The sequence below is a fragment of the Podarcis pityusensis genome (assembly GCF_964106645.2).
Source record: "Podarcis pityusensis genome assembly, chromosome: 14".
Lineage (NCBI taxonomy): Eukaryota > Metazoa > Chordata > Lepidosauria > Squamata > Lacertidae > Podarcis > Podarcis pityusensis.
In genome coordinates, this window is record NC_138039.1 from 36,920,088 (window position 1) to 36,946,879 (window position 26,792).

The window sequence follows — 26,792 nt, forward strand, 5'->3', positions numbered from 1 at the left end:
TTCCACATGTGATAGTGACGGCTATCAACCTAGATAGCTTTAAAAGAGGAAGAGACAAATTCATGGAAGAGACAGCTATTGAGGGCCAGGCCAGCTATTTTCTACCTCCGAGTCCACAGTTGCTGAAAATCACCAGAGGGCAGAGTGCTCTTGTGTTTTAATACTGCTCGTGGGTTTCCCACAGATATCTGGGTGGCCACTGTGGGAACAGGACGCTGGACTAGATGGGCCTGATCCAACGGCGCTCTTCTGATGTTCTTACGGATGGGAATGTGCATGTCTTTCCTCAGCCCTACCACCACGTTTTTAGGGGTAGCCTTCTGCTGCGTGGGCCCCTGACCCCACAAAGTACCGCTTCCCGGAGTAGCACCATGGGAGTAAACGCGCCGAACATCGCCTTGTGCGCCCTGGGGAGTTTGCAGCGGCTCCAGAGCCTGGGCTTTTGCCTGCCCACCCCCCCACTCCGCCTATATACTGTGGGGCTTCTTGGCCAATGATTTACGAGCCACTCTTGCAGGGGGAGCTTTGGAGACGGGAGAAAAGGCCCCGGAGAGAAAGAGAGAGAGGATGAATGAATGAATGAATGAAGGAGCGTGCATGTGCGTGCTTGCTGACTTGCGCGCAAAGGAGACTGTGCACAGCAGCCTCCGTCTTGCTCCTTCTTCCGGGCTCAAACGAGGGTCCTGACGTCTCCAGGCTGTTGGGGAGCGGCACACCCACAGACCCAGGAGGCGGGGGGTGCAGAGAAAGAAACATCCAGGAGGGAGCGACCCCCAGCAGCAGCGGCAGCAGAAACGTCCCGAGCCGCCCGCAGTGTGCGTTTTGCGTCGCTAGTTTGCAACGACGGGGGTTGACCATTGCAGTTGCGCCCCCTCTCCAATGCCGGAGGAGCGCTGGCCTTTTCTTGCTTTGCCTTTTTTTATTGGATTGCAAACCGACGCTTGGGGGGGGGGGAGACTCTGCTGGGGGGGGGTTGCTTCCCGTTCGCTCCGCTTTCCCTCCTCTCTTCCTTCTTCCTCCTCCTCCTCCTTGCAAGGTCCCGGCTGCAAGAGCCGCGGCAGAAGAAGACCCTGACGTGAAGGGGACATTGAGGGGAGGGGAGGGGGGAGAAGCAGGCGCCGATCATCCCTCCCCAACTCCGCCACAAGACAACTTCGAGGTAAGAAAGAGAGGATCCGGGATCCTGCAATTCCAAATGCGTAAATAGCCCAAACCGCCACAGTTGGCTTGGACAAGGCTTGGTTTGCTTTCCTGAGGAGTGCTCCCTCCCTCCCCCCCTCCTTCCACCCACCCACCCCACCCCAGACCGCATTTATAAAGTAGGGGAGAGAAATTTGGGAGAGGTTGGAAAAGGACAATGCCAAGGAAAAGCCGTGTGGGAAGGCCAGGGCCCCCAGTTGGCGAGGAGAGGGGGACAGAGGTATTCATGAAGGCATCCTTTGCCTCTTATAGATGTTTATTTTGGAAAGAGGATTTTGGCAGGTATGGGGCTGGGAGAAAAGCTGTACCTGCTGAAATTCCCCACTCTTAAAGGTACAGGAGTCCATTTCCTCCCTCTTGATTGAGCCACCCAAGCCAGAGTCTGGCTGGATCAAGTAGGGAGACTTTTCAACTGACACGGAATAGATTTGGAGTAGGAACACTGGGCTGGCTCTGCCGGCTCCTGCCAACCTCTTTCTCTTTTTATCCTGGCTTCCTCATGGAGCTGTGAAGTGGGGTCCTGCTGTTTCTTGGTGCTTCAGACTCCCAGGGGGGCAAAGAGAGGGAGGGGGATACAAAATTGTTGCAACAACTTCAGCTTTTGTTGGTGATACTTCTCTGACTGCTTGAGTTCCGTAGGAGCCCAGCTGAGGCTTGGTGATAAGTTGATGGCAAGAGAAAAACAACAGCCCAAACCCTGCCGCCACCGCCTTTCCGGATGGGCAATGGCAATGGCAGTACCAGAAATCAAGGCGAAAATCTGGGGGCTGTAGAGGTCTGGGATGAGCGGGTAAACATTGCAAAAGAACCTGGCTTGCAGGAATGAAAAGACTGTTGTGGATGGGATAGTCAATTCTGGCCAAGTCATCTTTGTTTTGCTTTGTGAAATGGAAACACGGGGAAATGGGCTTCAGGGAGGAGGGGGTGCAATGTTTTGGAATCTACGGTGGGATTGTATGCTTTTCCACTTGTTCCATGCTGCAGATCCTCAATATTAAAAACAACAACAACAACACAGAATTAAGGTGACCATGTTTTAATATCTGTGTGGGCAGGAGAGTCATTCTTGTGCTGAAACTGTGTATACATGTGACAGCGATTGTGGAAGGATTGTTCTCAGGGTGTGAGGGAGTCAGGAACCAAATCATAACATTCTGTGAGGTTTTATTATGGTGTTTTTTTACTATCATAATTTGCCCCGCTTCCCCCACCCTCCCCACACATGTAGATCACTTACCTAATACAGGGGGTTAGTTGCATAACACAATAACAACAGGTATTAATTTAAAGTGTTCTGTAAGGCATTAAGCATTCTTTGAACTTGTGCAGAGAGAAAGAACCAGGGAGGGAATGCTGTGTGGATATACAATGCATCCTCTTTGGAATGTGTGTGTTCAGTCGTGTAAGAGGCGGTGTGTTTGACAACATGGCAATCGAGCCAGCACAACCTTCTTTTTTTCCCTGTGTAGGAAGCCGGGTTTATATAGAGTTTTTATCACCGTTCCTATATCAGAGAAGAGACATAAACCTCACAACTTCCTTGGCATCCACCTATGCTTCTTTGTGTGATGGATGCTTGATGAGAGAGATGAGGAAGCAGATCCACCGAGTGTTGTTCTGTGCAAAGCTTGCTTTTCTTCCCCTTTTCTCCTGCTGCGGAGAATGCAGACTTGCAGTAAACTGTTTGCTGATGAATAAGCCTCTAGCAAATTGCATTGCTTTTTGCTTCCAGGCTGCAGGGCATTGTCCTCACCTCACCACCACCCCGAGCTCCCCATTGGCTTGAGGAGAGTGAATAAAAATCACATTAAGGAGGCGCCTTGCCAGCAAAGTATCTCATACCTGCCCCATGGGGTGGGGATTTGCAGAGAAGCTGAAAGCACAAGCTGGTGGCCCTGGCATTGTGTTCCATTGTGTGTCACACAAGGCTGGCTAGAAGCAAAACTCAACCCCCTGCCCTCCACCTCCTCGCTTTGTAAGAGAATGGGACAGGTTGGATTGGAGTGAGCCTGCATGGGGCTCTCTACCTCCTAAGTGCTTTCTTCTCTTCTTCTCCACCAATTCAGAAAGCAAATGGGCAGGGGCATTGTTTGGCAACATGTGAAGCCACGGAGTGGTCAGGTCTAAGAACTGGCTTGCAGCCTGGTCTTTTGTATATTTACTCTAAGTATTAATGCTTATTTTAATGGGGCTTCTTCCTAAGCAAATATACCCAGGCTGTTTCGATCACGTTTGGGAGAACAGCCAAGAGTCTTGTGGGATCTTAAAGGCAGTGTTAGAAGCTCAGATATATAAGCTAATCACCAAATGGTACCTCAAACCTAGGTTACACTTGCCACAACAGAATGTCTAGGCACCATTTTTTCCTCAATGAGTTTTATTATTATTATCTTTCATTTCATTTCTGTACTGCTTTATATTTTAAAGGGGGGATCTCAGAATGTTTTACAACACATTAAAGCATCAAATAAAACAATCCAGGATAAAATAAATTCAGCCTTCGAGGGAAATATTTCAAAGTAACATTTTGCTTTCCCCATATTTATTTACCTGCTTAATTTATATAGCTTCCCCCTAGCAAAACTTCAGGTTTATTGCGGCATACGTTTTCTGTGTAGGGCTTGTTTTGTGAAATGCTTTGGCTGTTTTATTCATGGATACAGTATATGTGTGTGTGTTTGTAAATAGTATGGCCAAGAGGCTATGGCATAAAAGGGAGTCTCTAGGAACAGGAGCAACCCCACCCAACACAACTAAGCTGCACTCGGAGTAGACCAGTTGGAGTTAATGGACCTAACAGAGTCATGTTGATTAATGCCACTGGGTAAAACTTGGTTGAATGCCACCCACTCACTGTTTAAACTCCTGTTGTTTTGGCTATTTAATTTATTTATTCTTCCATTTATATCCTACCTTTCCTCCCAGGTAGCTCAAGTTGGCTTACATGGTTCTTCCCCCCCCCCTTCATATTATCCTTGCAACAACCTTGTGAGGTAGGTTAGGCTGAGAGTGGGTGGTGATTGGCTCAAGGTCGTCCAATCAGCTTCATGGCTCGAGTGTGGGATTTGAACTCGTCTCGTCCGACACTCTAACTGGTTCTGTGCTGTGTGTATTGCTAACTGAGGAGAACGCTCCGTGTATTTGGCAGAGTGGATTGTCGTCAACGAAGGCTTATGTCGCAATAACATCTTTTGGCTGCAATCCTAAACACAGTGACTGGGGAGGAGGCACCATTGAGCACAATGGGAGTTACTTCTGCTGAGACATGCTTGAGATCGCACTGTCCATCTCTATGGTGCTACAATACCAATTTCATTTTGGTTCCACAGACTAACATAATCTGAATTTTGGAGATAAGGATTGATGGCAAATAAGGACGGCCCTACTATTGGTCGGAGTGGGGCAGCCGCCTCAGGCAGCAGATGCTGGGAAGCAAGGAGAAGCAGTGAAAAATTGGAGATATTGCCGTTGTGGTTGACCCTCTGCTCTTTAAAGCTAACCTGCTGCCTTCACTTGTCATGCAGTATGCTATCCCATCACTTGCACTGAAGTAAGATTCAGTTACCAGGCCCCATCTCTGCTGTAAATTTAAAGCATTAGAGTGGTACCTCAGGTTACATATGCTTCAGGTTACAGACGCTTCAGGTTACAGACTCCGCTAACCCAGAAATAGTACCTCGGGTTAAGAACTTTGCTTCAGGATGAGAACAGAAATCGTGCAGCGACGGCACGGCTGCAGCAGGAGGCCCCATTAGCTAAAGTGGTGCTTCAAGTTAAGAACAGTTTCAGATTAAGAACGGACCTCCGGAATGAATTAAGTTCTTAACCCGAGGTACCACTGTATTATAAAACTTTAAACAGTTATGGCTTCCCCCAAGAATCCTGGGAACTATAGAGTGTTAAGCGAGCTGCAGGGAGCCCCCTATTCTTCTCACAACTCCTAAAGTTCCCTGGAAAGAAAGGTTGACTGTCCAACACTATTCAACCAGCATGGTGTAGTGGTTGATGCACCAGACTGGGACCTGGGAGACCAGGGTTTGAATCCCCGCTCAACCATGAAACTTACTGGGCGACCTTGAGCCAGTCACTCACTGCCTCTGAGCCTTGTTGTTGTTGTTGTTGTTGTTGTGTTGTTTAGTCATGCCTGACTCTTCGTGACCCCATGGACAAGAGCACGCCAGGCACTCCTGTCTTCCACTGCCTCCCGCAGTTTGGTCAAACTCATGTTGGTATCTTCGAGAACACTGTCCAACCATCTCGTCCTCTGTCATCCCCTTCTCCTTGTGCCCCCCATCTTTCCCAACATCAGGGTCTTTTCCAGGGAGTCTTCTCTTCTCATGAGGTGGCCAAAGTATTGGAGCCTCAGCTTCAGGATCTGTCCTTCCAGTGAGCACTCAGGGCTGATTTCCTTCAGAATGGATAAGTTTGATCTTCTGCCCCTGAGCCTAGCTTAACCTCAAATGTTTGTTGTGGGGGGCTTGAATGAGGAGGGGGGAAATCATTGATGCCACTTTGAGCTCCTTGGAGAAAAGGGTGGGGTATGAATTAGGTATATGAATAAAGTGTAGCTCTGTGAGGGGAATAGAGGCTCTCCTAACAACTGTCAACACCCTTATCAGACTACAGTTCCCATAATTCTTTGGGGGAAGACACAGGTGTTTAAATCGGTGTGATACTGCTTTAAATGTATAGTGCAGATTGTGCCTCGGCCTGCATGTGGGATTGGAATGGGGCTCTTCTACGACTCAGGCAGCAAAATGTATTGTTCAGCCTACCTCTCTGCACCTGCAAAACATGCTACGTGAAAGTCAGTTCTTAGGATTTCTACAATTTGATTCCACATTGCTGTGTTGTGAGCTGCTTTGGGCATCCTTGTATGGCAAAAGTTCCCCTACAAGGTGCGATATTGATAATAGTGTTAGTAACAGTATGGCAAAAATGGGGCTAAGTGATCTGAAACCCAAGTATGCTTTTCTTGGTTTTAAGACCACCGGTCTCAAATGCCAGGTTCTGAAGAGTTGCAGCAATTCTCAAAGAATGATGGGTGAATATTGTGCAATAGCAAAAAAATCCTGAAGATCAAAGTAAGAGTGAAATTTTTAATTGGAGATACTTCTCTAGTATCACAGTATTAGCTCTGCTTGTTTGAAGGTGATTGCCTTAGTGCTGTCCACACACTGTAGCAAAGCGCTGGAATTTTGCATTGAAAAAGTAATGCATAACCTGCATATTGGATAAGGTTTCCTTAATATTGCCTAGTCCTGCAGGGTGTTTTTGGTTTTTTAAAGATAATTTTGTGTTGCTTTTCTTTTTTTGAAGACAAAATAATCTCATTGCCTCAGAGAAGGTAGTCTTGGGAAGGTAAAATGGAATGATTAATGCCACGGTCTGATCTCCCAACAGCTGAAATGCTGGGCTCAGGCTTTTTCCACCTTCACACAAGGAGTATGACGTGTAGTCAACCTGCTTTTGTAGAGGTCATGAAAGGATTGATCGGTAGTGAGCCCGTAGCTCGTCCTAAAGACCAACCCCGGTAGACTCTGGCAAGTTGTCAGGTGGTGTTCTCGTGTGTGCGTTTTCACGGCAGTGCGATTGCTTTGTTCCAGTTGGGAAAATTGAATCTGGGGAAGACTGATCTCTCTTCAAAGACAAAGCTTTTCCTTTATTGTTAATTGAACAGTCACAAGGCATTTCGTTTTGAAGGTGGCATGGAGCAGATAAGAGAATTTCTTTTGCTAAGTCAACCTCTTTTGATGTGTAATTCTGCAAGCTTTTGAGCTCACGCAGGACTCTTCGGCAGGTAGACTAGGAAGGCATTTAAATGCCCAGCTGTTCAAAAACACCCAAGTTAATTTGGGGATCAGATCAGCACTTGAGCTTCCCCTGATGCTTTTTTCTATAGTCTATTGCTTGACTCACTTGCTTGAGATTTGGGAAAGGGCCATTGCTGAAGTGGTAGAACATCTGCTTTGGAATCAGAAAGTTCCAGGTTCAAATCCCTGGCAGACCCATGTAAGGCAGAGGACAGAGAAGCCCCAGAAGCCAGTAAATTTATTTGGCAGGGGAGGTGGGCAGCATTCATGCCTTGGTAGTAGCAGGGGCAGAGCTGGGTTCTCTGGCACCCGGAGTGGCACACATGCCGTGCGTCTGGAGGTGGAGCCACAGGGCAGGGCGATCTGCCCACAGGCTGATTGACGTGGCTGCGCGATCCTCCCCTACAGAGAGCCAGGGGAAGGGGGAGAGTCGCAGCTTTGCCGCTCACCGGGGTTGGGGGAGTCGCAGGCAGGGGGGGCACCTACACCGAATGTCACCCCCCTTCAGGATGACACCTGGGGCGCCCCTGAGTAGTAGAGCACATACTTCTCAAGGTCAGGCCCCTGTCAAAGGATTCATACTACAGTGGTACCTTGGCTTACAGACGCTCCAGGTTACAGACACTTCGGGATACAGACTCCGCTAACCCAGAAATAGTACCTCAGGTGAAGAACTTTGCTTCAGGATCAGAACAGAAATCGTGCTCTGGTGGTGCGGCGGCAGCAGCGGGAGGCCCCATTAGCTAAAGCGGTGCTTCAGGTTAAGAACAGTTTCAGGTTAAGAACGGACCTCCAGAATGAATTAAGTTCTTAACCCGAGGTACCACTGTATAGAAATGGGACGCGGGTGGCGCTGTGGGTTAAACCACAGAGCCTAGGACTTCTTGATCAGAAGGTTGGCGGTTTGAATCCCCGTGACGGGGTGAGCTCCCGTTGCTCGGTCCCTGCTCCTGCCAACCTAGCAGTTCGAAAGCACATCAAAGTGCAAGTAGATAAATAGGTACCGCTCCGGCGGGAAGGTAAACGGCGTTTCCGTGCACTGCTCTGGTTCACCAGAAGCGGCTTAGTCATGCTGGCCACATGACCCGGAAGCTGTCTGCGGGCAAACGCCGGCTTCCTCGGCCCATAGAGCGAGATGAGTGCCGCAACCCCAGAGTCGGTCATGACTGGACCTAATGGTCAGGGGTACCTTTACCTTTACCACTGTATAGAGCAGGGGTAGGCAACCTAAGGCCTGTGGGCTGGATGCGGCCCAATTGCCTTCTAAATCCGGCCCGTGGACGTTCCAGGAGTCAGTGTGTTTTTACATGAGTAGAATGTGTCCTTTAAAAAAATAATAAAAAAATTATTAGTATTTTCCACACAACAACAACACGGAAAATATCTAAAAATAACAATACACAACACACTAAAACCAACATTCGAAAAACTAAAAAAGCAACAACTAAAAAAACAAAACAAATCCATATCTTACAAGTTAATAATATAAAAACTATAAAAACAACAACAAAACATTGACTTCCACCAATCCCACAGCACCTCCTTTATCTCTCTTTGTGTCTTCCTGTTTTTACTGTTTTCCTTATCATCTCTAGCCTAACATGTAGATATAAATCCCTTTCTTATCCTTTCACTTCACAAGGTTATTCCAGACTCAGCCAGATTTCTGTCCTCGAACCTTGACTTTTGAGGTATTCATTTAGGCACTCCCATTCTTTTTTTACTTTACTTTTTGGTTTTTGTCTTATTATGTCTGTCAATTTGGCTAATTCTAAGTATTCTGAAAGCTTACATAACCACTTAGAATGTGTCCTTTTATTTAAAACTCATCTCTGGGTTATTTGTGGGGCATAGGAATTCGTTCATTTTTTCCTTCAAAATATAGTCCGGCCCACCACATGGTCTGAGGGACGGTGGACCGGCCCACGGCTGAAAAAGGTTGCTGACCCCTGCTATAGAGTATCCTGTAAGAATGACACCACCGTTCCTTTCCTTGGTGTGTTTGTTTTCCGGCTTACCTGCTTTGCTCAGAGATCCACCTTCCCTGAATTCTACTTTCAGCTAGAATCCCCACAATTAATTTTGGAATTGGGCCATTTAGAGATCGACAAAGCAGAGGGGACGAATCGCTGAAAGAAATGGATGAAGGCAGGACACAGGCTGCATAAAAATGTGCATGCGCTAATTTATACGGATAGATGCAAATATGAAAAATAATCACTACAGTTCGAATAGAGATGCAAGAGACATGCCTGCTCAGTTTGCTGTTCAGGTATTAACTGTTGATGGGCAACTTCAAGGCCCTTCCTCTCCTCTCTTATGGTCCTTTAATCTGTCAACCAGACAGGACTTCAGATAGAAGACTCCTTCAAATACAGGACTGCCCTCTGTAGAGTAGGATGCATGGACCTTCCTGAAAAAAGGCTGCAGGTATTGATGCCTTTCTTCTGCTCGCGTCATTTCCCCCTCGCTCCCCATGGGCATTGATAAAACGCTGGGGAAAGTCATCCTAAGGTGATGTACGGTCAAGATTCCTTTGATGCAGTTTTACTGAGACGTACGTACACTGCAAGCATGTTAGTAAAGCATATCTTGAAAAACATCCTGATGCAATCATTTTTTTAAAAAAAAAAGTTTTTATTTATACTTTTCAAGTTTGTGCATTTCATTAGTATTACAATCAAATTAACATTTCAAAGTGTGACTTCCTTCCCCCTCTTTCTGCGGTTCCTTAAATTTATTTTTTAACATCTTCTGCAGATCCAAATTCAGTGCTTTTTTTTCCTGGGGGAATGCAGGGGTACGCATACCCCTAAACATTTTGTGAATCTAAGTTTGGCCTCATTGAGGGGCAGTGTTTCAATATGAGTAGGAAAATGAGAGTACTCCTAAATTTAAAAAAAAATAAAATAGAAAAAAGCACTGTCCAAATTCATTTAATTTGCTCATTTAATTATCTACTCTAAAATATATATTCTTATGAAACTGCAGGTTATTACAATAATCCTGCTAATGTTTTTTATCTGTTTGCAATTTATCTGTAAATATTCAGTGAACCATTTCCATTCTTTTATAAAAAGTTTGTTGTCTTGATTTCTCATTCTTCCAGTAAGTTTTGCCATTTCTGCATAGTGCGTAAGTTTTTGTATCCATTCTTCCTTTGCTGGGACTTCTGCTTTTTTCCACTTTGGGGCAAGTAGCATTCTTGCTGCTGCAGTAGCATACGCAAATAAATTTCTATACAGTTTAGGTAGTTCTGTCCCCATACAGTGGCACCTCGGGTTACATACGCGTCAGGTTACAGACTCTGCTAACCCAGAAATAGTACCTCGGGTTAAGAACTTTGCTTCAGGTTTAGAACAGAAATCGCACTGTGGCGGTGCAGCAGCAGTGGGAGGCCCCATTAGCTAAGTGGTACCTCAAATTAAGAACAGTTTCAGGTTAAGAATGGACCTCCAGAAGGAATTAAGTTCTTAACCCGAGGTACCACTGTAATTCTCAAAATTTTGGGAATTGATGCAATCCTATTGCCAGATTGCTGACTGGGGTAAGGTATTCTGAGGACATAACACCAATCCTGGCATGGCTGCAATGGCCACCAGTTATATTTTGGACTACAGTGGTACCTCTGGTTGCGACCGGGATCCGTTCCGGAGCCCCGTTCACAACCTGAGCAGAACGCAACCCGTGTCTGTGCTTGTGCGGGTCGTGATTCGCAGCTTCTGCGCATGCGTGTGACATCATTTTGAGTGTCTGCGCATGCACGAGCGGCGAAACCCAGAAGTAACCCTTTCTGGTACTTCCAGGTCGCCGCGGGACGCAACCTGAAAAGATTTAACCCGAAGCATCTTTAACCCAAGATATGACTATAATTCAAAGTGCTGGTTTTGACCTATAAAGCCTTCTGCAGCTCAGGGCCTCTGTGTTTCCTCACACATGAACCAATTTGAACTCGGTATTTAGGGTTGGGTGATACAATATACCTATGTATCATGATGTCTGGAATAAGGATGGAGCTATGTAGAGGCATTGGCTGGCTTCGCGGTGTCCCCCTCATCGTGATTATTGCCTGCTCTAGTGATTCCCTGCACCCAGCATGAGGTCAGCTGGAGCTGCAGGGAATGAGACACACATTGACTGGCTTCAAGGTTCTCCCCACAGCCTGTTAACTAGTCATGGCTTCCCCCAAGGAATTATGGGAACTTCGTTAAGGGTGCGGAGATGTATTAGAGGGGCATCCTCTTTTCTTCTTCCAGAGATGAGGGATTGAATGTTATACCGCTCTGGGAACTGTTGCTCTGTGAGGGGAGCAGAGGTCTCTGTATTGTGAACACTGACTGTCAACAATTCTCCAGGGTCCTCTCCCAGACCCACCTGGAAATGTTCGGGATTGAACCTGCACCAAAGCAGGTTCTCTTCCACTGAGCTATATCCCTTCCCTTCTACTAATCAGAGGCATTAACTCTATGATTGTATGTAATTGTGGTTATTTATACTTTTAAATTTGCTATATTGTTGTTTATTGGATGCTGTGAGCCGCTCAGGGCGCATACAAACACAAATATGAATTAACAAAAGAATTCCCAGTGTTTGCTACAGTGTGACTGAGAAATGCAGTGGTACCTTGGTTCTCAAACTTAATCCGTTCTGGAAGTCCATTCCAAAAGCAAAGCATTCCAAAACTAAGGCGCGCTTTCCCGTAGAAAGTAATGCAGAATGGATTAATCCGTTGCAGACTTTTGAAAACAACCCCTAAAAGAGCAATTTAACATGAATTTTATTATCTAATGAGACCATTGATCCATAAAAGGAAAGCAGTAAACAGTGTACTGCAATCACACAATCAATCAGTAGCTGAACTGGGTTCCACACAGTCACAAAAACAAAAAAGAGCCACAAAAACTCAAAACAAATAGCAAAAACAGCTTAACACTCAAAACGGAAATGTGGCACTCAAATTGGAAGTGTAACACTCAAAACAGAGCATGTTCAGCTTCTGGGAAAAGTTAGCAAACCGGAACACTTACTTCCGGGTTTGCAGTGTTTGGGTTCCAGGTTGTTTGAGTACCAAGGTGTTTGAGAACCAAGGTATCACTGTACTGAGATAGATGATATGGTATAGCTTCTTGTGGTCTTAGTGTACATCATTTTAAAAGAAAAAATCAACCCATAGAACACTTAATGACATGAATAAAAGAAAGTGTGTGGGTGAGTTATGGTTGATCATTTTATTATTTTAAAAGTTGCTGTTTTGTTTTAGAGATTTTAGGTGGCTTACGAAACACAGCTTACTTTGTTTCTCTTTCCTGTTGTGTGTTCATTTAGAACTGGAATAACACGACTGGGATAAGCGGCAAAGCCTGATCTCCACCAGCCATGGAAACCAGTCAGGACTCTTCTCTGTTCCTTGTGAACATTTTGGAGGAGCTGGATACCAAACAAAACTCTGTCTCCTACCAGGATCTCTGCAAATCGCTATGTGCTAGGTTTGATCTGTCCCAGTTGGCCAAGCTGCGGAGTGTGCTTTTCTACACTGCCTGCCTAGACCCTAATTTCCCTGCCACCTTGTTCAAGGACAAAATGAGGTGCAGTGTGAACAACCAGCAGTCGAAGAAGATCATGGTTGCGGCAGACATCGTGACGATATTCAACCTCATACAGATGAACGGCGGGGTGGCCAAGGAGAAGCTTCCTGTTTCCCGGGGAAAGATGGGGAAGAAAGAGTCTCTGGAGTCCTGCCGATCGGACACAGAAGTGTGCAATATGGTGGACTGCGTGCTCAACTGCGAGCTGAGGGATGGAGAATTTAACAGGGGGTATTCGAACAGGAGGTCGTCCAAATGCAGGAAAGGGGATTGCAAGGACTGCCCGCAGTTCGTACCTGCTTCCGAGCCCAACTTTCTGCTTGGGGTCAATAAGGAGATGAAAGGGCGAGCGGCTTCCCTCGACCGACTGCAGGCCTTGGCGTCCTACACCATTGCCAGCTCTCCCCCCTGCGAAATGCAGAGCACATATTTCCCCATGAACCTCGAAACTGAGTCTATATCTGACCAGGACTCCTTGCCCATCAGCGCGAGCATCAAGGAGGCGTTCATTTCGAATGACGAGCCATTTGTGATGCAGTCGTGCGTGCAGAAGCGGAACATCTTCAAGGAGGACTTCCACAACCTCATAACCATTTCGCCCAGCTTAATGTCGCCCACTAGCAAAGCAGAGGATGAGCTCGTCGAACCTCCGGGCAGGAAAGAGACCTCCAAGCAGGCGTTTTTCAACCACAGCTTTGAGATGCCCTACAGCAGTCAATACTTGAACCCGATTTATTCGCCTGTGCCTGATAAAAGAAGGGTCAAGCATGAAAGCTTAGACGATCTCCAGGCTTCTACTTACTTCGGCCCGACGACCGTTCTCGGACCGCAAGAAACCAAACGGTGGCTGGGGAAGCCAAGCAAACAAACCCCGTGGCCGGTCAAAAGCTGGAGTTTGAACACCGAAGAAGTACCTGATTTTGAAAGGTCCTTTTTCAACAGGAAACAGTCTGAAGAGAATCCACGGTACCAGGGTTCAAACAGCCAGCCTTCCAATTTCCCAGCCACAGAGAGGCGCCAGCCTTATCTCAACCCCAAGGATCAGCAGTCAATGATGCAGTCTGGCTACGCCATGAAACCGAACGGGCATAAACCCAAAGACATCCCCTCCATCTTGGAAGTGGAGAAACACGAGCCCATGAAGAAGTTTAAAGACAAGAGTATTAACTGCACCTCTATCCAGCTTCTCAGCATTGACAAAACGAACAGTGTTGGGACTCAGACAGACCAACAGGGGCTGGAACACAAGAAGTGCAAAGAGATGGTCCACCCCAGTCAGAATAAATACGGAGAGAGACATTCTCTTAAGCAGTCTGATGACGACTCTGAAATTGTCAGCGACGACATCAGCGATATCTTCAGGTTTCTGGATGACATGAGTATCTGTGGGTCTACTGGGGTGATGCAGTCGTCGTGTTACAACAGCACCGGCTCGCTTTCTCAGATACACAAATCAGACTGCGAAAGCTCCCCTGAACACCACTTAGCTAAAATCTCCAACGGCAATGCCGGCAACAAGCTGGAAAAAGTGTCGCGGCTGGAGATCAGCGGCACAGACGACGAGCTGAAAACCAGCGTCTGCAAACTGGTTCTAAGGATTGGGGAAATCGAAAAGAAACTGGAGTCTCTCTCCAGCGTCAGGGATGAAATTTCCCAAGTTCTGGGGAAGCTAAACAAGTTGGATCAAAAGATTCAGCAGCCAGAGAAAGTGAGCGTCCAACTGGATCTCAATTCCTTGACCAGTGAGGTTCAGTCTGAAGAAAGTACCTCGCCCAGGATCTTTTCGTGCCATAATTCTTCGCACGGAGGCAAACTGGAGAATAATCCGGACTGGTGTTGTTCGGATGCCAGTGGCAGCAATAGCGAAAGCCTCCGGGTCAAAGCCTTAAAAAAAAGCTTGTTCACCAGGAGGTCTTCGAGGTCACTGACAGAGGAAAACAGTGCCACAGAATCCAAGATAGCTAGTATATCTAACTCCCCTAGAGACTGGCGAGCTATCACATATACGAACCAAGCAGGCATTACGGAGGAAGATATGAAAGACAGGGGTGGAGGCGAGAACAAAGACTGGCACAGAAAATCCAAAGAGGTAATTTTTCAATTTCTGCTCAGTGAATTATATTTTTAACTTGACTGCATGAAAAGGATCTGGTGTAATTCGTGAAAGGCTCCGAGGATTACAACATCTGCCTACTACTACACTACTGTTAGAATTGTTTTAATGAATTTCCGTCTGTTTTCTTAACCCACTTGTTTTTTTCTTCCCCACGGCAATATCCAGAATACATAAGGAGCTGCAGTCTAAAAACAACACCGATCGTATAATTTGAGATTGTCCCAAAACAACACTAGCCGCCCCAAAATGTAGATTTTTTTAATTTACATGGTATACTTAGAATCATAGAATTGGAAAGGGACCCCATGGATCATCCAGTCCAATCCCCTGAAATGCAGGAATATGCATCCATACGGGCATCAAAATCGCCACCTTGGCCAACTGAGCTGACCTGAAAGCAAATAGACTTGTATAGTTCATTTAACAGTTCAGTTTGCATGTTAATTCTTTACAGATAGGACTCACCTGTTGGTGAGAAATGCCTTTAAGAAGTGTATACTCACATGTGCTCTTCCTCTGTTTAGATATCTTTGTATTCTGACATTGTTATTATTATTATTATTACTATTGTTATCTGATGTTAGTCTATAATTATAGGGCCGCACTCATGGCCTTATGTTAAGGGTAAATTGGCTGAATTAAATCCCACCATTATAATGAGAAGTCAAGTTTCCCGGGGATAGTTAGAAAATGGTTCATCGGACTGATTTGAAACTGGGCAGCATAGGAGAGGCATTTTTCAGGATGGTTCAAATCAAATTTGGGGTAGAAGGGGTAAGGAATGGCTTATTCTGAAGAGGTTTTTAAAAAACCTAAACAAAATACCAGTTTCTTGATGGGTACCTTATATTTTTATTTCTTAGACTTTGCTCAGGTGATTTTTCCAGAAATATTTCTCCATTTGTACTGCATCTTTTCTGTTAGGTCAAAGGGAATGCCTAGAGTGTGCTTTTGTCTAATAGTAGTGTAATATGTTTGTAGATTGGGTTAAAAATAAATAAATCAAAAAGGCATTTTTGTGGCCAATGTTGGTCAATGGGATTTCATAAGGTTGTTCCTTGCACATGCTCAGTACGAACTTGTCGTGAGAGAAGGTTAGGTGGGGGAAAGCTGGATGGAGTGAGAATGTCTGTCAGACAGGTCAGTTGGAACATGCCAACACGGATGTGTGAAGGACAGAAAAGAACTGTGAGAAGGAAATGAACGTTTATTGTTATTTTTAATTATAGAGCCACAGCGGTTAGGGGTATGTGTGTTGACTGAATCGTGTTCCTCCATTTATGATGAGAAATTGGAAGGGCAGTAGTAGGTTCTACGACTTACAGTTTGAGCATATCTCAGTGGAATGATATGAAACTCAGCAGCATAGGAGAGACAGCTTCGAGGACAGCCCATGATGAATTTGAGGTGGCTAGGATAAGGAATGGCTTATTTTGAATGAATTCAGCATTTGGTGAGAGGCTTCAGCTTGTTGACAAGTTCTGTGCATTATTCTTTCATAGATTTTGCTGGGGTGGTTTTTCAGGGGAAAAAATTGTTTGTAGTGTGTGATTTGAGGAAACTAGGGATGGTTTAAAGATTAAGAGAGTATGTAACATGTGCTTGTCACATTGTGTAACATGTTTGTAGTTTGTGGGCATTTTAAAGAAGATCCTTCTTCTTGGTTGAGCGGTACAGAACTTTATGAGTATATTAAATAACTTATACAAATAACTTTCTTCTTCTTTTTAAACAGGCTTTAAAGTTTTTCTCGTTCACAAGGCTTTTATGAATGATTAAAGCCTTGCTTGCTCCTGTGTATACTATTATGCTTATGGGTTTTCTTTTAGTTATTTATCCTGTTTTGAATTGTAGAAGTTTTGTTTGTTTAGTTATGTCAGGTGCCTTGAGAATCTTTTTATTTTATTTCGAGAAATCCAAAGAAGAATGTTTCAAATTGTATATTATTTCAGAAGGTGCAAAATTGGTAGATTCGTATTAAAATGTGAACGGAGCCAAATTTCTTACCCTGTTCCTAGTCACTTTCACAGTCACTTCCTTCCGCACATAGCAGGCAGAGTTTTAGGGAAGAGATCAACCCTCCTTAGCCAGCCAACTGACTCACCTGTGTGGAGTTTCATGAGCTCTTCTGCATGAAATTCCTGGTTGACTAGGGGTGCATTCAGAAATGGGGAATAGTGCATGGGAAGTGAGTGGCGCTGTGATCTAAACCACTGAGCCTCTTGGGCTTGCCGATCTCAAGGTTGGTGGTTTGACCCCACGAAGGGGTGAGCTCCCGTTGCTCTGTCCCAGCTCCTGCCAACCTAGCAGTTCAAATGCATGCCAGTGCAAGTAGATAAATAGGTACCACTCTGGTGGGAAGGTAAACACCATTTCCGTGCGCTCTGGCTTCTGTCACAGCATCCCATTGTGCCAGAAGCGGTATAGTCATGCTGGCCACATGACCCAGAAGGCTGCCTGTGGACAAATGTCGGCTCCCTCAGCCTGAAAAGCGAGATGAGTGCCGCAACCCCATAGTCGCCTATGACTGGACTTAACCATCCAGGGGGCCTTTGCCTTTTTACCTTTAGTGCATTAAAGGTAAAGGGACCCCAGAACATTAGGTCCAGTCTTGACCGACTCTGGGGTTGCGGCGCTCATCTCGCTTTATTGGCCGAGGAAGCCTGTATACAGCTTCTGAGTCATGTGGCCAGCATGACTAAGCCACTTCTGGTGAACCAGAGCAGCGCACGGAAATGCCGTTTACCTTCCCGCTGGAGCGGTACCTATTTATCTACTTGCACTTTGATGTGCTTTTGAACTGCTAGGTTGGCAGGAGCAGGGACCGAGCAATGGGAGCTCACCCCATCGTGGGGATTCGAACCGCCGACCTTCTGATCGGCAAGTCCTAGGCTCTGTGGTTTAACCCACAGCGCCACCCGCGTCCCTTAGTGCATTAGTTTTCCTGATTATAACAGTAGTGCTACTGCCCTGTTCTCTAATGTTCCTTTCACACTGCAGTACCTGTTGTGTTATGGAACTGTAGCTTATTGACCCATAAACCAGCATGTTGCATTGACTTTCATTCACACCACTAGACATGGTATGACACAACCAACATCACTGGACAACGTTTCTACAGAAGCTACATGTGTGCTTCTGTTCCTCCATAATAACAGCAGGAAAGAACTATATGCTGGTGTACTGCCCCAAATTTTGCCACTTTACTCCCACAATTTTTCCAGGTTAAGGGCTGCAAATGGTCCCATCCCCCCCCCATCAAATAACATAGAAATGAGCACTAAACAGGTACTGAATTTCAGTAGTTTTCCCATAAGTGGCTTCTGCGTTGTGTATAATGCAGAAATAAACAGCAAGGGAAACATTGGGGAAATGGAATAAACCAATAAATTAAAGTATAGCTTTGTTGTACTTCTGTTAGATGAAGGTCCTGAATGATGGGTGTGTATGTATATTTTGATTAACTGAATTGGCGGGCAAGTGTGTGTGTGTGTGTGTGTGTGTGTGAGAAAAAATAGTATTTAGCTTATTTTTTAGTAGTAGTATTTAGGGCTGAGCGATACCTGGTTTTCAACAGCAGCTAAACATCATGATATAGTGATATAGCAGAATGTCTGAAGGGTTTTTCCTGCATCGTGATTTTTGCACAGCACAGAACACACACACATCGTGATTCACAATAAAAAATTATGAAACCAATATCACAATATGGACTTCAAACCAGTCTTGAATGATATATTGATATATCACCCAGCTCTAGGTGTAATACATATAGTAACCATTTTATGGATGATATATAATACGACTTGTGCTGTACCTGTGATGTTCTATTATGTAATTGCCATTTGTTGTTTGCAAGCCGCTTTCAGATTTGTTTGAATGGAAAGTGGCATAGAAACACATTGAATGAAATTAAAAATGAATCGAATAAACAGCCATCTGGATGCAGCCAAGGCGACTGAGTTGTTGAGCACAAAACTCCTTTCTTTCCTTCTCTGAACTCCTTGTGCGACTCCCTGCAGGCAGATAGGCAATATGAAACCCCACACGCCCCAAGGCACTCCAAGCAACCCAAAGATGGCTTCTTGATTGAGCAAGTCTTCAGCCCCCACCCTTACCCAGCGTCGCTCAAGTCGCACATGAAGACCAACCCCCTCTACACGGACATGCGGCTGATGGAACTGGCGGAAGTGAAGCGGGCTCAGCCGTCGTGGACCATTGAGGAATACACGAGAAACTCGGGCGAGAAAGGAAAATTGGCCGCTCTGGATCTACAAGTGAGTCACGTTGGTTTCCACCGTGGGTGGCCTGTGCCAAAGTGGAACCTACCCAAAAGAAGGGGAAACCTGAATGTTGAAGGGTATAGAGATTCATATTGTCAGTAAGTATGTCAGACCCTCTAAGTGTCCCTGTTTTCCAAGGACAGTCCCGGATTTACAGAAGCTGTCCTGGTTTCTGATGTGATCCCGGAATGTCCCGCTTTTTCTTAAGACGTCCCTATTTTCATCGGAGAAATGTTGGAGGGTGTGGAGTTATGTGACCCCCGAACCAAGGAGATACAACATTTAGAAAACATCTGAAGGCAGCCCTGTAGAGGGAAGTTTTAAAATGTTTAATGTTTAATTGTGTTTTATATATATATCGGTAGCCGCCCAGTCAGATGGATGGGGTATAAATATTATTATTATTATTATTATTATTATTATTATTATTATTATTGAATAGGACATCCCTATTTTCAACGAAGAAATGTTGGAGGGTGTGGTAGGTTTGGATTGCAAACCTGTATCTGAGAGGTGCGGGAGATTTTTCTTCCTATGAGCTGCATTTCCTCGGGAGAAAGTGGTCAGGGTCTACATACCAGGAGTGGGCGGGGCCCATTCCCATATTAATTAATTAATTAATTAATCTCTATACCTCCCTATACCTGAAGGTCTCAGGGTGGTTCACATAAAGCAGGCATCCCCAACCTCGGCCCTCCAGATGTTTTGAGACTACAATTCCCAGCATCCCTGACCGCTGGTCCTGCTAGCTAGGGATCATGGGAGTTGTAGGCCAAAAGACATCTGGAGGGCCGAGGTTGAGGAAGCCTGACATAAAGGATCACATACATATAATCCAAATACAAACGACAACCCAATGGAACCGCCCTAAAAAGAGCCAGCATTTTAAAAAGTGTGTAGGATGTAAATCAGATCAGTCAAAGGCCTGGTTAAAGAGGAATGTTTTTGCCTGGCATCTAAAGGTGTATAATGAAGGTGCCAGGCGAACTTTCTTGGAGAGAACATTCCACAGATGGGGAGCCACTGCAGAGAAGGCCCCGTTTTTGTGTTGCCACCCTCCTGACCTCTCAAGAGGGGGGACACAAAGAAGGGCCTCAGAAGATGATCTCAGGGTCTGAGTAGGTTCATATGGAAAGAGGTGGTCCTTGAGGCATTGTGGTCCTGAGCCGTTTAAATCACATTCCCTCCCTCTAGGGGCAGAGGCAATAATGCAGTGATATCAACTGCAGGAACCCACTGGAGGGGAGAGCGCTGTTGTGCTTGGCTCCTACTTGAGGATTTCCTCCTGCAGGCATCGGGGGGGGGGGCTGTGAGAACAGGATGACTAGATGGGTCATTGGCCTGATCCAGCAGGTTCATCTCATGTTCACACAAATTCACACACATGTAAGATGTGCGCAGGTGTCCGCATGAACGCCTGAATGATCTCAAGTGTGGATTGGGGCACATCCTGGCTGCATGCCCAATGTCCTTGTGTGCATTGCCTGCCCCCACTCAGTCCACAGTCTTCCGCGTGCCCTGGTCCTTGATCATTCAGAGAGTTCTACTAGCATTCAAAGGAACACAAGAAGAAGCCACACAGAGAGGTTCCTTGAACAACACAGGCAAGATCAGGGACCAAGCACGGAGAATAAATGTACACAAGGACATTGGGGTGGGCCTTGTGTGTGCACCTGAACATGCCATACTTGTGTGTGAATTGGGTGTGTGCAGTGATAGGGTGTCCCATCATTCAGCCTGGTCCCTGAGGTCCAACTCCGAGGGCCTTCTGGTGGTTCCATCACTGCAGGAAGTGAAGTTACAGGGAACCAGGCAGAGGGCCTTCTTGGTAGGGGCGCCCTCCCTGTGAGATGCCCTCCCATCAGATGTCAAGGAGATAAAGAACTACACAACTTTCAGAAGACATCTAAAGGCAGCCCTGTATAGGAAAGTTCTTTAATGTTTTATATGTGCTGGAAGCCACTCAGAGCAGCTGGGGAAGCACAGCCAGATGGGTGAGATATAATAATAATAATAATAATAATAATAATAATAATAATAATAATGTTGATCCCTTCTAGTTTTGGTATTTATTTGGTCTGCCCACTGCTAGTATGTACATCCTGACTACTTTGGACCATTTGCATACTAAGGCGCACAGCTGACTAGATCTCTAAATCCACCCACACTACGTTCACTCACAACCCATTCTCAACACATTCACACCAGCTGCTTGGCTTCTATGCTACAGTGCATAGAGGGGGCTTCCTTTCTCAGCATGCAGTATGGAAATGTAGCAAGCTGCCCACAGAGATCAGGACCAGTCTCTTACTCCATGACAGCCTCAGCAGCAGGAGAGCAATGGAACAAGTCCATGCTAGATAGGATTTTGCAGTCTAGCAGCAAACCGCAGTGCAACAAGTTCCCCATCTCTCACTTTGCCTATTCTAAATCCTCAGAGCACGTCATGCATATTATAACTAGGGTTGTAGCGTTCAGTCAATTATCTGTTTTAGAAACTGACCAACTGGAGAGGTACAAATCAGCTAGCAGGGTTGCTGCTGCTTAAAAATGTTGATTGCTTTGTTTTTGTTTGTTAAAACTCATTTATTCAAAAGTTACAATGCAGCTTTGTCCCCTGCTGTAACATCACAGAATTCCTCAATCCCTCATCACTGTCATTTTGGCTCGCTGGATACCCTCAGTAGGAACCCAACAACCAATCTGATTTCAATTAATATATTAATTGTTTTTAATAAGATACTCCCTTCTAGGTTTGAGAAGACCCAGGGCAAAACACCCAAATGGACTTTGCATATGGCGGTCAGTAGTTGCACTCCAAATCAGCACCAGATGCCATTTTAATTTCCCACGATGCCTGGTGTTGAAATAGCTCTGCTCTGAGATGTTGTGTGGGAAGCTAAATTGACTGTTCCACACCACCTGGCCCAGGTGCCTCAGAGCTGGCAAATAATATTATGGTTGGTCCCTGGCAACTGACCGAGGATTACGAATGCAGGTGTCAGGTCTAGTCGGCCTACGTGGCTGGTAGGCTCCCTTCGGTTCTGTGGGTCGCTTGTTGTGCAGGCCTGCCCTCCCTCAGAATTTTACACATGAGTTGTATTTTAAATAGTAATTTCCCCACCACCACTAGATGCTTTTCGCAGTTTCTGTCACACACAGGTGGCAAGATTCAGGAATAAATCAGCCGTTCTGAGACCCAAGAGACTGGAGGGGTTAGAAGATTTCAGTCACAAGGTGTTGCTAGGACTTGACTTAAGGACATCTTGCAGTCTGTTTTTAGAGAGGCTGCTGAATTGAGAGCAGGAAGCGTTGCAACAGGGGAGCGTGAGGCAGCCACTTTATAATAAGCTTTGTTGTTTGTTGCAAATTTGAGAGCGTGGCAACAGAGGAAGCCATCTTTGGAAAGCTGCCTGTCAGCCTGAATTTTTAAGCATAACCAATACACTCTCTTTTTATATTCAGTGGATGCTCAGGTTGCAAACGTGATCCGTGCGGGAAGCACGTTTGCAACCCGCAGTGTTTGCAACCCACAGAGCCGCATCTGCACAAGCATGGATCATGATTCGGCGCTTCTGCACATGTGCAAAGCACGATTTAGTGCTTCTGTGCATGTGCGATTGCTGAAACCCGGAAATAACCCGTTCCAGTACTTCCGGGTTCGGCGTGGTGCGCAACCTGAAAACATGCAACCTGAAGCGTCTGTAACCCTAGGTATGACTGTACAGTCATACCTCAGCTCCCAAACGCCTCCCTTTATGTACGTTTCAGCTCCCGAATGCCGAAAACCCAAAAGTAAGTGTTCCGGTTGTCGAACATTTCAGAAGCCGAACGGGCTTCCAGAACGGATTAAGTTTGACAACCGAGATTTGACTGTAGAAGGCTTCAAAGAAGAATCACTTCTTGCCTGTGTCTGCTTCACTATCACTAGCCACGATGTCTATGTTTTGCCTCCAGTGTCAGAATACTGTTTGCTGGGAATCAAGCAGGAAGAGTCTCCTCACAGAACTATAATTCCCAGAATGGTTTAACAATCAAGCCTTCTTCCAGGGAACTCTGGGTGGGAATTGTGGTTCTGTGAGCAGAATAGTGGTTTCCTAGCAAACTTCAGGACCCTTAACAAACTACGCTTTCCCAGAATTCTTTGGGGGAAGTCGTGACTGTTCAAGGGATACAGCAGTGCTTTAAATGTATTGAGTGGATGTGCGTATCCTTATTTAGAGCTGGAATTCAAAGAAAGAGACTCTTAATGGCTTTCTTCTTCTTTTTACTTTCCAGACTCAAGAATCTTTAAACCCCAACAATTTAGAGTACTGGATGGAAGACATCTACACCCCAGGCTATGACTCGTTACTAAAGCGCAAAGAAGCTGAATTCAGAAGAGCGAAAGTTTGCAAAATAGCTGCCCTGATTGCAGCCGCAGCCTGTACTGTTATCCTTGTCATTGTCGTTCCCATATGTACTATGAAATCGTGAATTTGACGATGGATGAATAAATCCATCCTGTAACATTTGCTCCAGATATTCCATTCAGTCTTTTAAATAATCACCTTATGGCAAAAATTGTAACCGTGAACTGGGAAGGATGCGCTGAGCGATCCCAGCGAGGGAGCATGTAAAGACATTTGGGGTTTGTTTGTTTCTGTTTCTGTTTTGTTTTTTTGTTTTTTTTAAAAAGAAGAGTCTTTTTAAAATAGCAAAGCACCTGGCAGACTTAACGCTAACTAGGTTTAAATTTTTACACGTTATTACAAGTGGAATTCTTTTCCTCTCTTTTCCCCCCACCCTTTGAAGAGAAGATAAAATATTTTGCAAGACTGGCTGTGGATGAAGAAAGAGGTCCCTCTCCCTCCTCTGTACCGAGAGAGATTTTATACTAAAGTTATCTAGATTGACTGCTAACCATCCTGTACAAATATGCATCTCGTCAGACAGATAAGAGCAGTGATACTGCACTCCAAAGTATGAACAACCTGAATGTATTTTTGTGCTGGTTCTGTTACGTATTCCTTGTTTGTCCAGTTTTGAAAGCAGATTGGTTGCCATGGGACGGGTGCGTTCCTACATTTGGAATCGATAAGGGCTCTTTGTAACAAGGTCTTCCCCTCAGACCCTCCTTTGTTATCACTGAGTACTTTGGTGAAGCATCATCTGCTGTAGACCAAAAAGATCCAAAAGGGTTTTTTATTGCTTGCATTAATAATCACATTTCCAAAAAAAAAAGCCGGCATGTGCTTCCAGCCAAAAAAAGGTTGCATTGTTGTTGTTTTACCTCCACCAATGGCGTACAAATGTTGCTCTTTTGTTCCGTTCCAGGCATGGCGAAATCCAACAAATTCAGGAGGTGTCCATTGTTCTTCTGCGATGGTTGGAATGCTTATAACCAGAATGGTTGTAACTTTAGAGAAGTTTGCACAGTTGCTGTTGGTTTCTTGGTGTGGAGAGGAAAGGATCCATGCACAGGCAACATAATTCCTGGTGACATGCATGTTGTCTATGCAGTCCTATCACTTGTGCAATCGGTACACATGAGAAAGGCCATGTGCATGTGTCAGATGTTTGCGCATGGAGCTCTGACACATGAGGGCTAGTCTTGGACCCATCAGGATCCTCCATTGTGTGGAAAAGCTCTGTGCATGTGCATTGATGTGGCAGATATGCCCAATGTACGTATGGGTGGCTGGATCTAGCCGGTTCAGTGCATAGGCAGTGGGAGGCTGGCTATTGGCTGGATCCCCTGTCACTCTTCTCTGTTGAACTTGTGAGGAGGTTTGTCAGAATGTTACTTTCGCAACAAACATTTTGTGCCTTTTTAGAATGTAAACGAACAGGATGGGTCATTTGTGTTTTGTGGTGATTGGGTTGTCGTTGTCGTTTTAATACTTTTCATTTCATAACAAAGTCCTGCATCGGGCGGGCAGTGCAAATCCTGCATTATGTTTTTCAGATCTAGAACTAATACAGTATTTTCAGTGCATGCTTAAACGCACAAACCAAGAGTTGTCTCCAACTAGGTCCTGCTCAGAGTAGACCCACTGAAATTAATAGTCCTGCATTAGTCATGTTCATTAACTTCGGCGAATATACTCTTGAGTAGAAATAGCACTGGCTACAACTCCCAAGTGTTTTGGGAGAAGTATTGTAGAAAGATGCTGAGAGGCCTTATGGGATCCCCATTCGCCTCTACAATTCTCTGTGGAAAGGAATTGGTTGTTAAACCACCCTGTGGAGAACAGGGTTCTACTAACAACTCTCAGCATCCTTAATGAACTACAGCTCCCAGAATTCTTTGGGAGAAACCATGACGGTTTTAAAGTGGTATCACAGTACTTCAAATGTATGGTGTGAATGTGGCCTAACTTAGGTTCATTGTTTTTTGTGGTTCTCCTGTGGATTCCTATTCCTCTCAGAAAGCTACGTTTCCCAGAGTTCCCTGGGAAAGAGCATGAGCTGTTAAACCATTCTGGGAATTGTAGATCTGGGAGAAGAACAGTGGTCTCCTAACTACTCTCAACAGTTCCCAGGATTCTTTGGGGTTGGGAAGCCACGATTGAAGGGCAGTGCAGTGAACAGTGCAGATGGGACCATTGTTTTTAGGGTTGGATATTGCTTTCAGCTGTCTGTGGTAAGTGTTCCTCATATTTTGAAATAGTGGGTGCTATTTAGCCCCAACTACAGCTGCATATCATGCACCCATGCGCTGTAATGTTTTGACAGTGCTCAGATCAGCCCGGAAACAAAATGTCTCCTTTTGAAGCGATGACTCCTCTATGACGACTGTGAACCAACCAGTGTCTGGATCCAAGTGTGCAAATTTCAGCGTATGACGTTTGCTCTGCTTGTTTCTTTTAGTGCTGGCCAGTGTCTTTTCATGCACTTCTTCAGGTGGTCTCGCTTTCCAGGATATGGAATGAGTAAAACCTAAAGGTTGCTTCAGACATTGTGACAAGAGGCTGTGCATTGGGGAAACCACAGAATCAGGGTATGGTGTTTGTAGGGATGGGCAAATCCTGTCAATTTCAATTTCTCTCGCTTTCTCATTTTTCCCATCCTAAATTCACTTCAGGGATGCGGGTGGCGCTGTGGGTTAAACCACAGAGCTTAGGACTTGCCGATCAGAAGGTCGGCGGTTCAAATCCCAGTGACGGGGTGAGCTCCCATTGCTCGGTCCCTGCTCCTGCCAACCTAGCAGTTTGAAAGCACGTCAAAGTGCAAGTAGATAAATAGGTACCGCTCCGGCGGGAAGGTAAACAGCATTTCTGTGCGCTGCTCTGGTTTGTCAGGAGCAGCTTAGTCATGCTGGCCACATGACCCAGAAGCTGTCTACGGATAAACGCCGGCTCCCTTGGCCAATAAAACAAAATGAGCACCGCAACCCCAGAGTCGGTCACGACTGGACCTAATGGTCAGGGGTCCCTTTACCTTTAAATTCACTTCTCCACATTGCTGCATCTGTTTATTTGCAAAAATTCATCAATAGTTCAGTGTCCCCCCCTTAATGCACACATTTTTGATACAATTGTGTGTCATTTTCTCCTTTTTTGCAAGCAGTTCCCACTAACGCAATGCATTTGTGCATATTACTTTCACTAAGATTGATCTCCCACTTCCCCCTGGTAGATGCATTTTGGCTTAGATCATTTGGTAGGAGAACTTCACTACAAAATTCAGAGGAGTGGGAATTTTGAAGGATGGTTGCGTTTTGGTTTTGTGATGGGACGATGAGCTGCTTGTGTGTAAAATCCTAGTCCCTCAGAGTTTGGTCAAGTTTGCAAACCTCTGTCTGTAACGGAGC

General features: G+C 45.4%; 1 protein-coding gene across 1 annotated transcript; it reads left to right on the top strand.

Moving 5' to 3' along the window:
• Positions 1-989: 989 nt before the first annotated feature.
• On the top strand, positions 990-26,259 carry MINAR1 (membrane integral NOTCH2 associated receptor 1). Its single transcript, XM_080980335.1, has 4 exons — positions 990-1,159; positions 12,339-14,687; positions 18,737-18,991; positions 23,276-26,259. Exons 2-4 carry the CDS (start codon positions 12,390-12,392, stop codon positions 23,471-23,473), a joined length of 2,751 nt encoding a protein of 916 aa, XP_080836461.1. The 5' UTR covers positions 990-1,159; positions 12,339-12,389; the 3' UTR covers positions 23,474-26,259.
• The last annotated feature ends 533 nt before the right edge of the window (positions 26,260-26,792 follow it).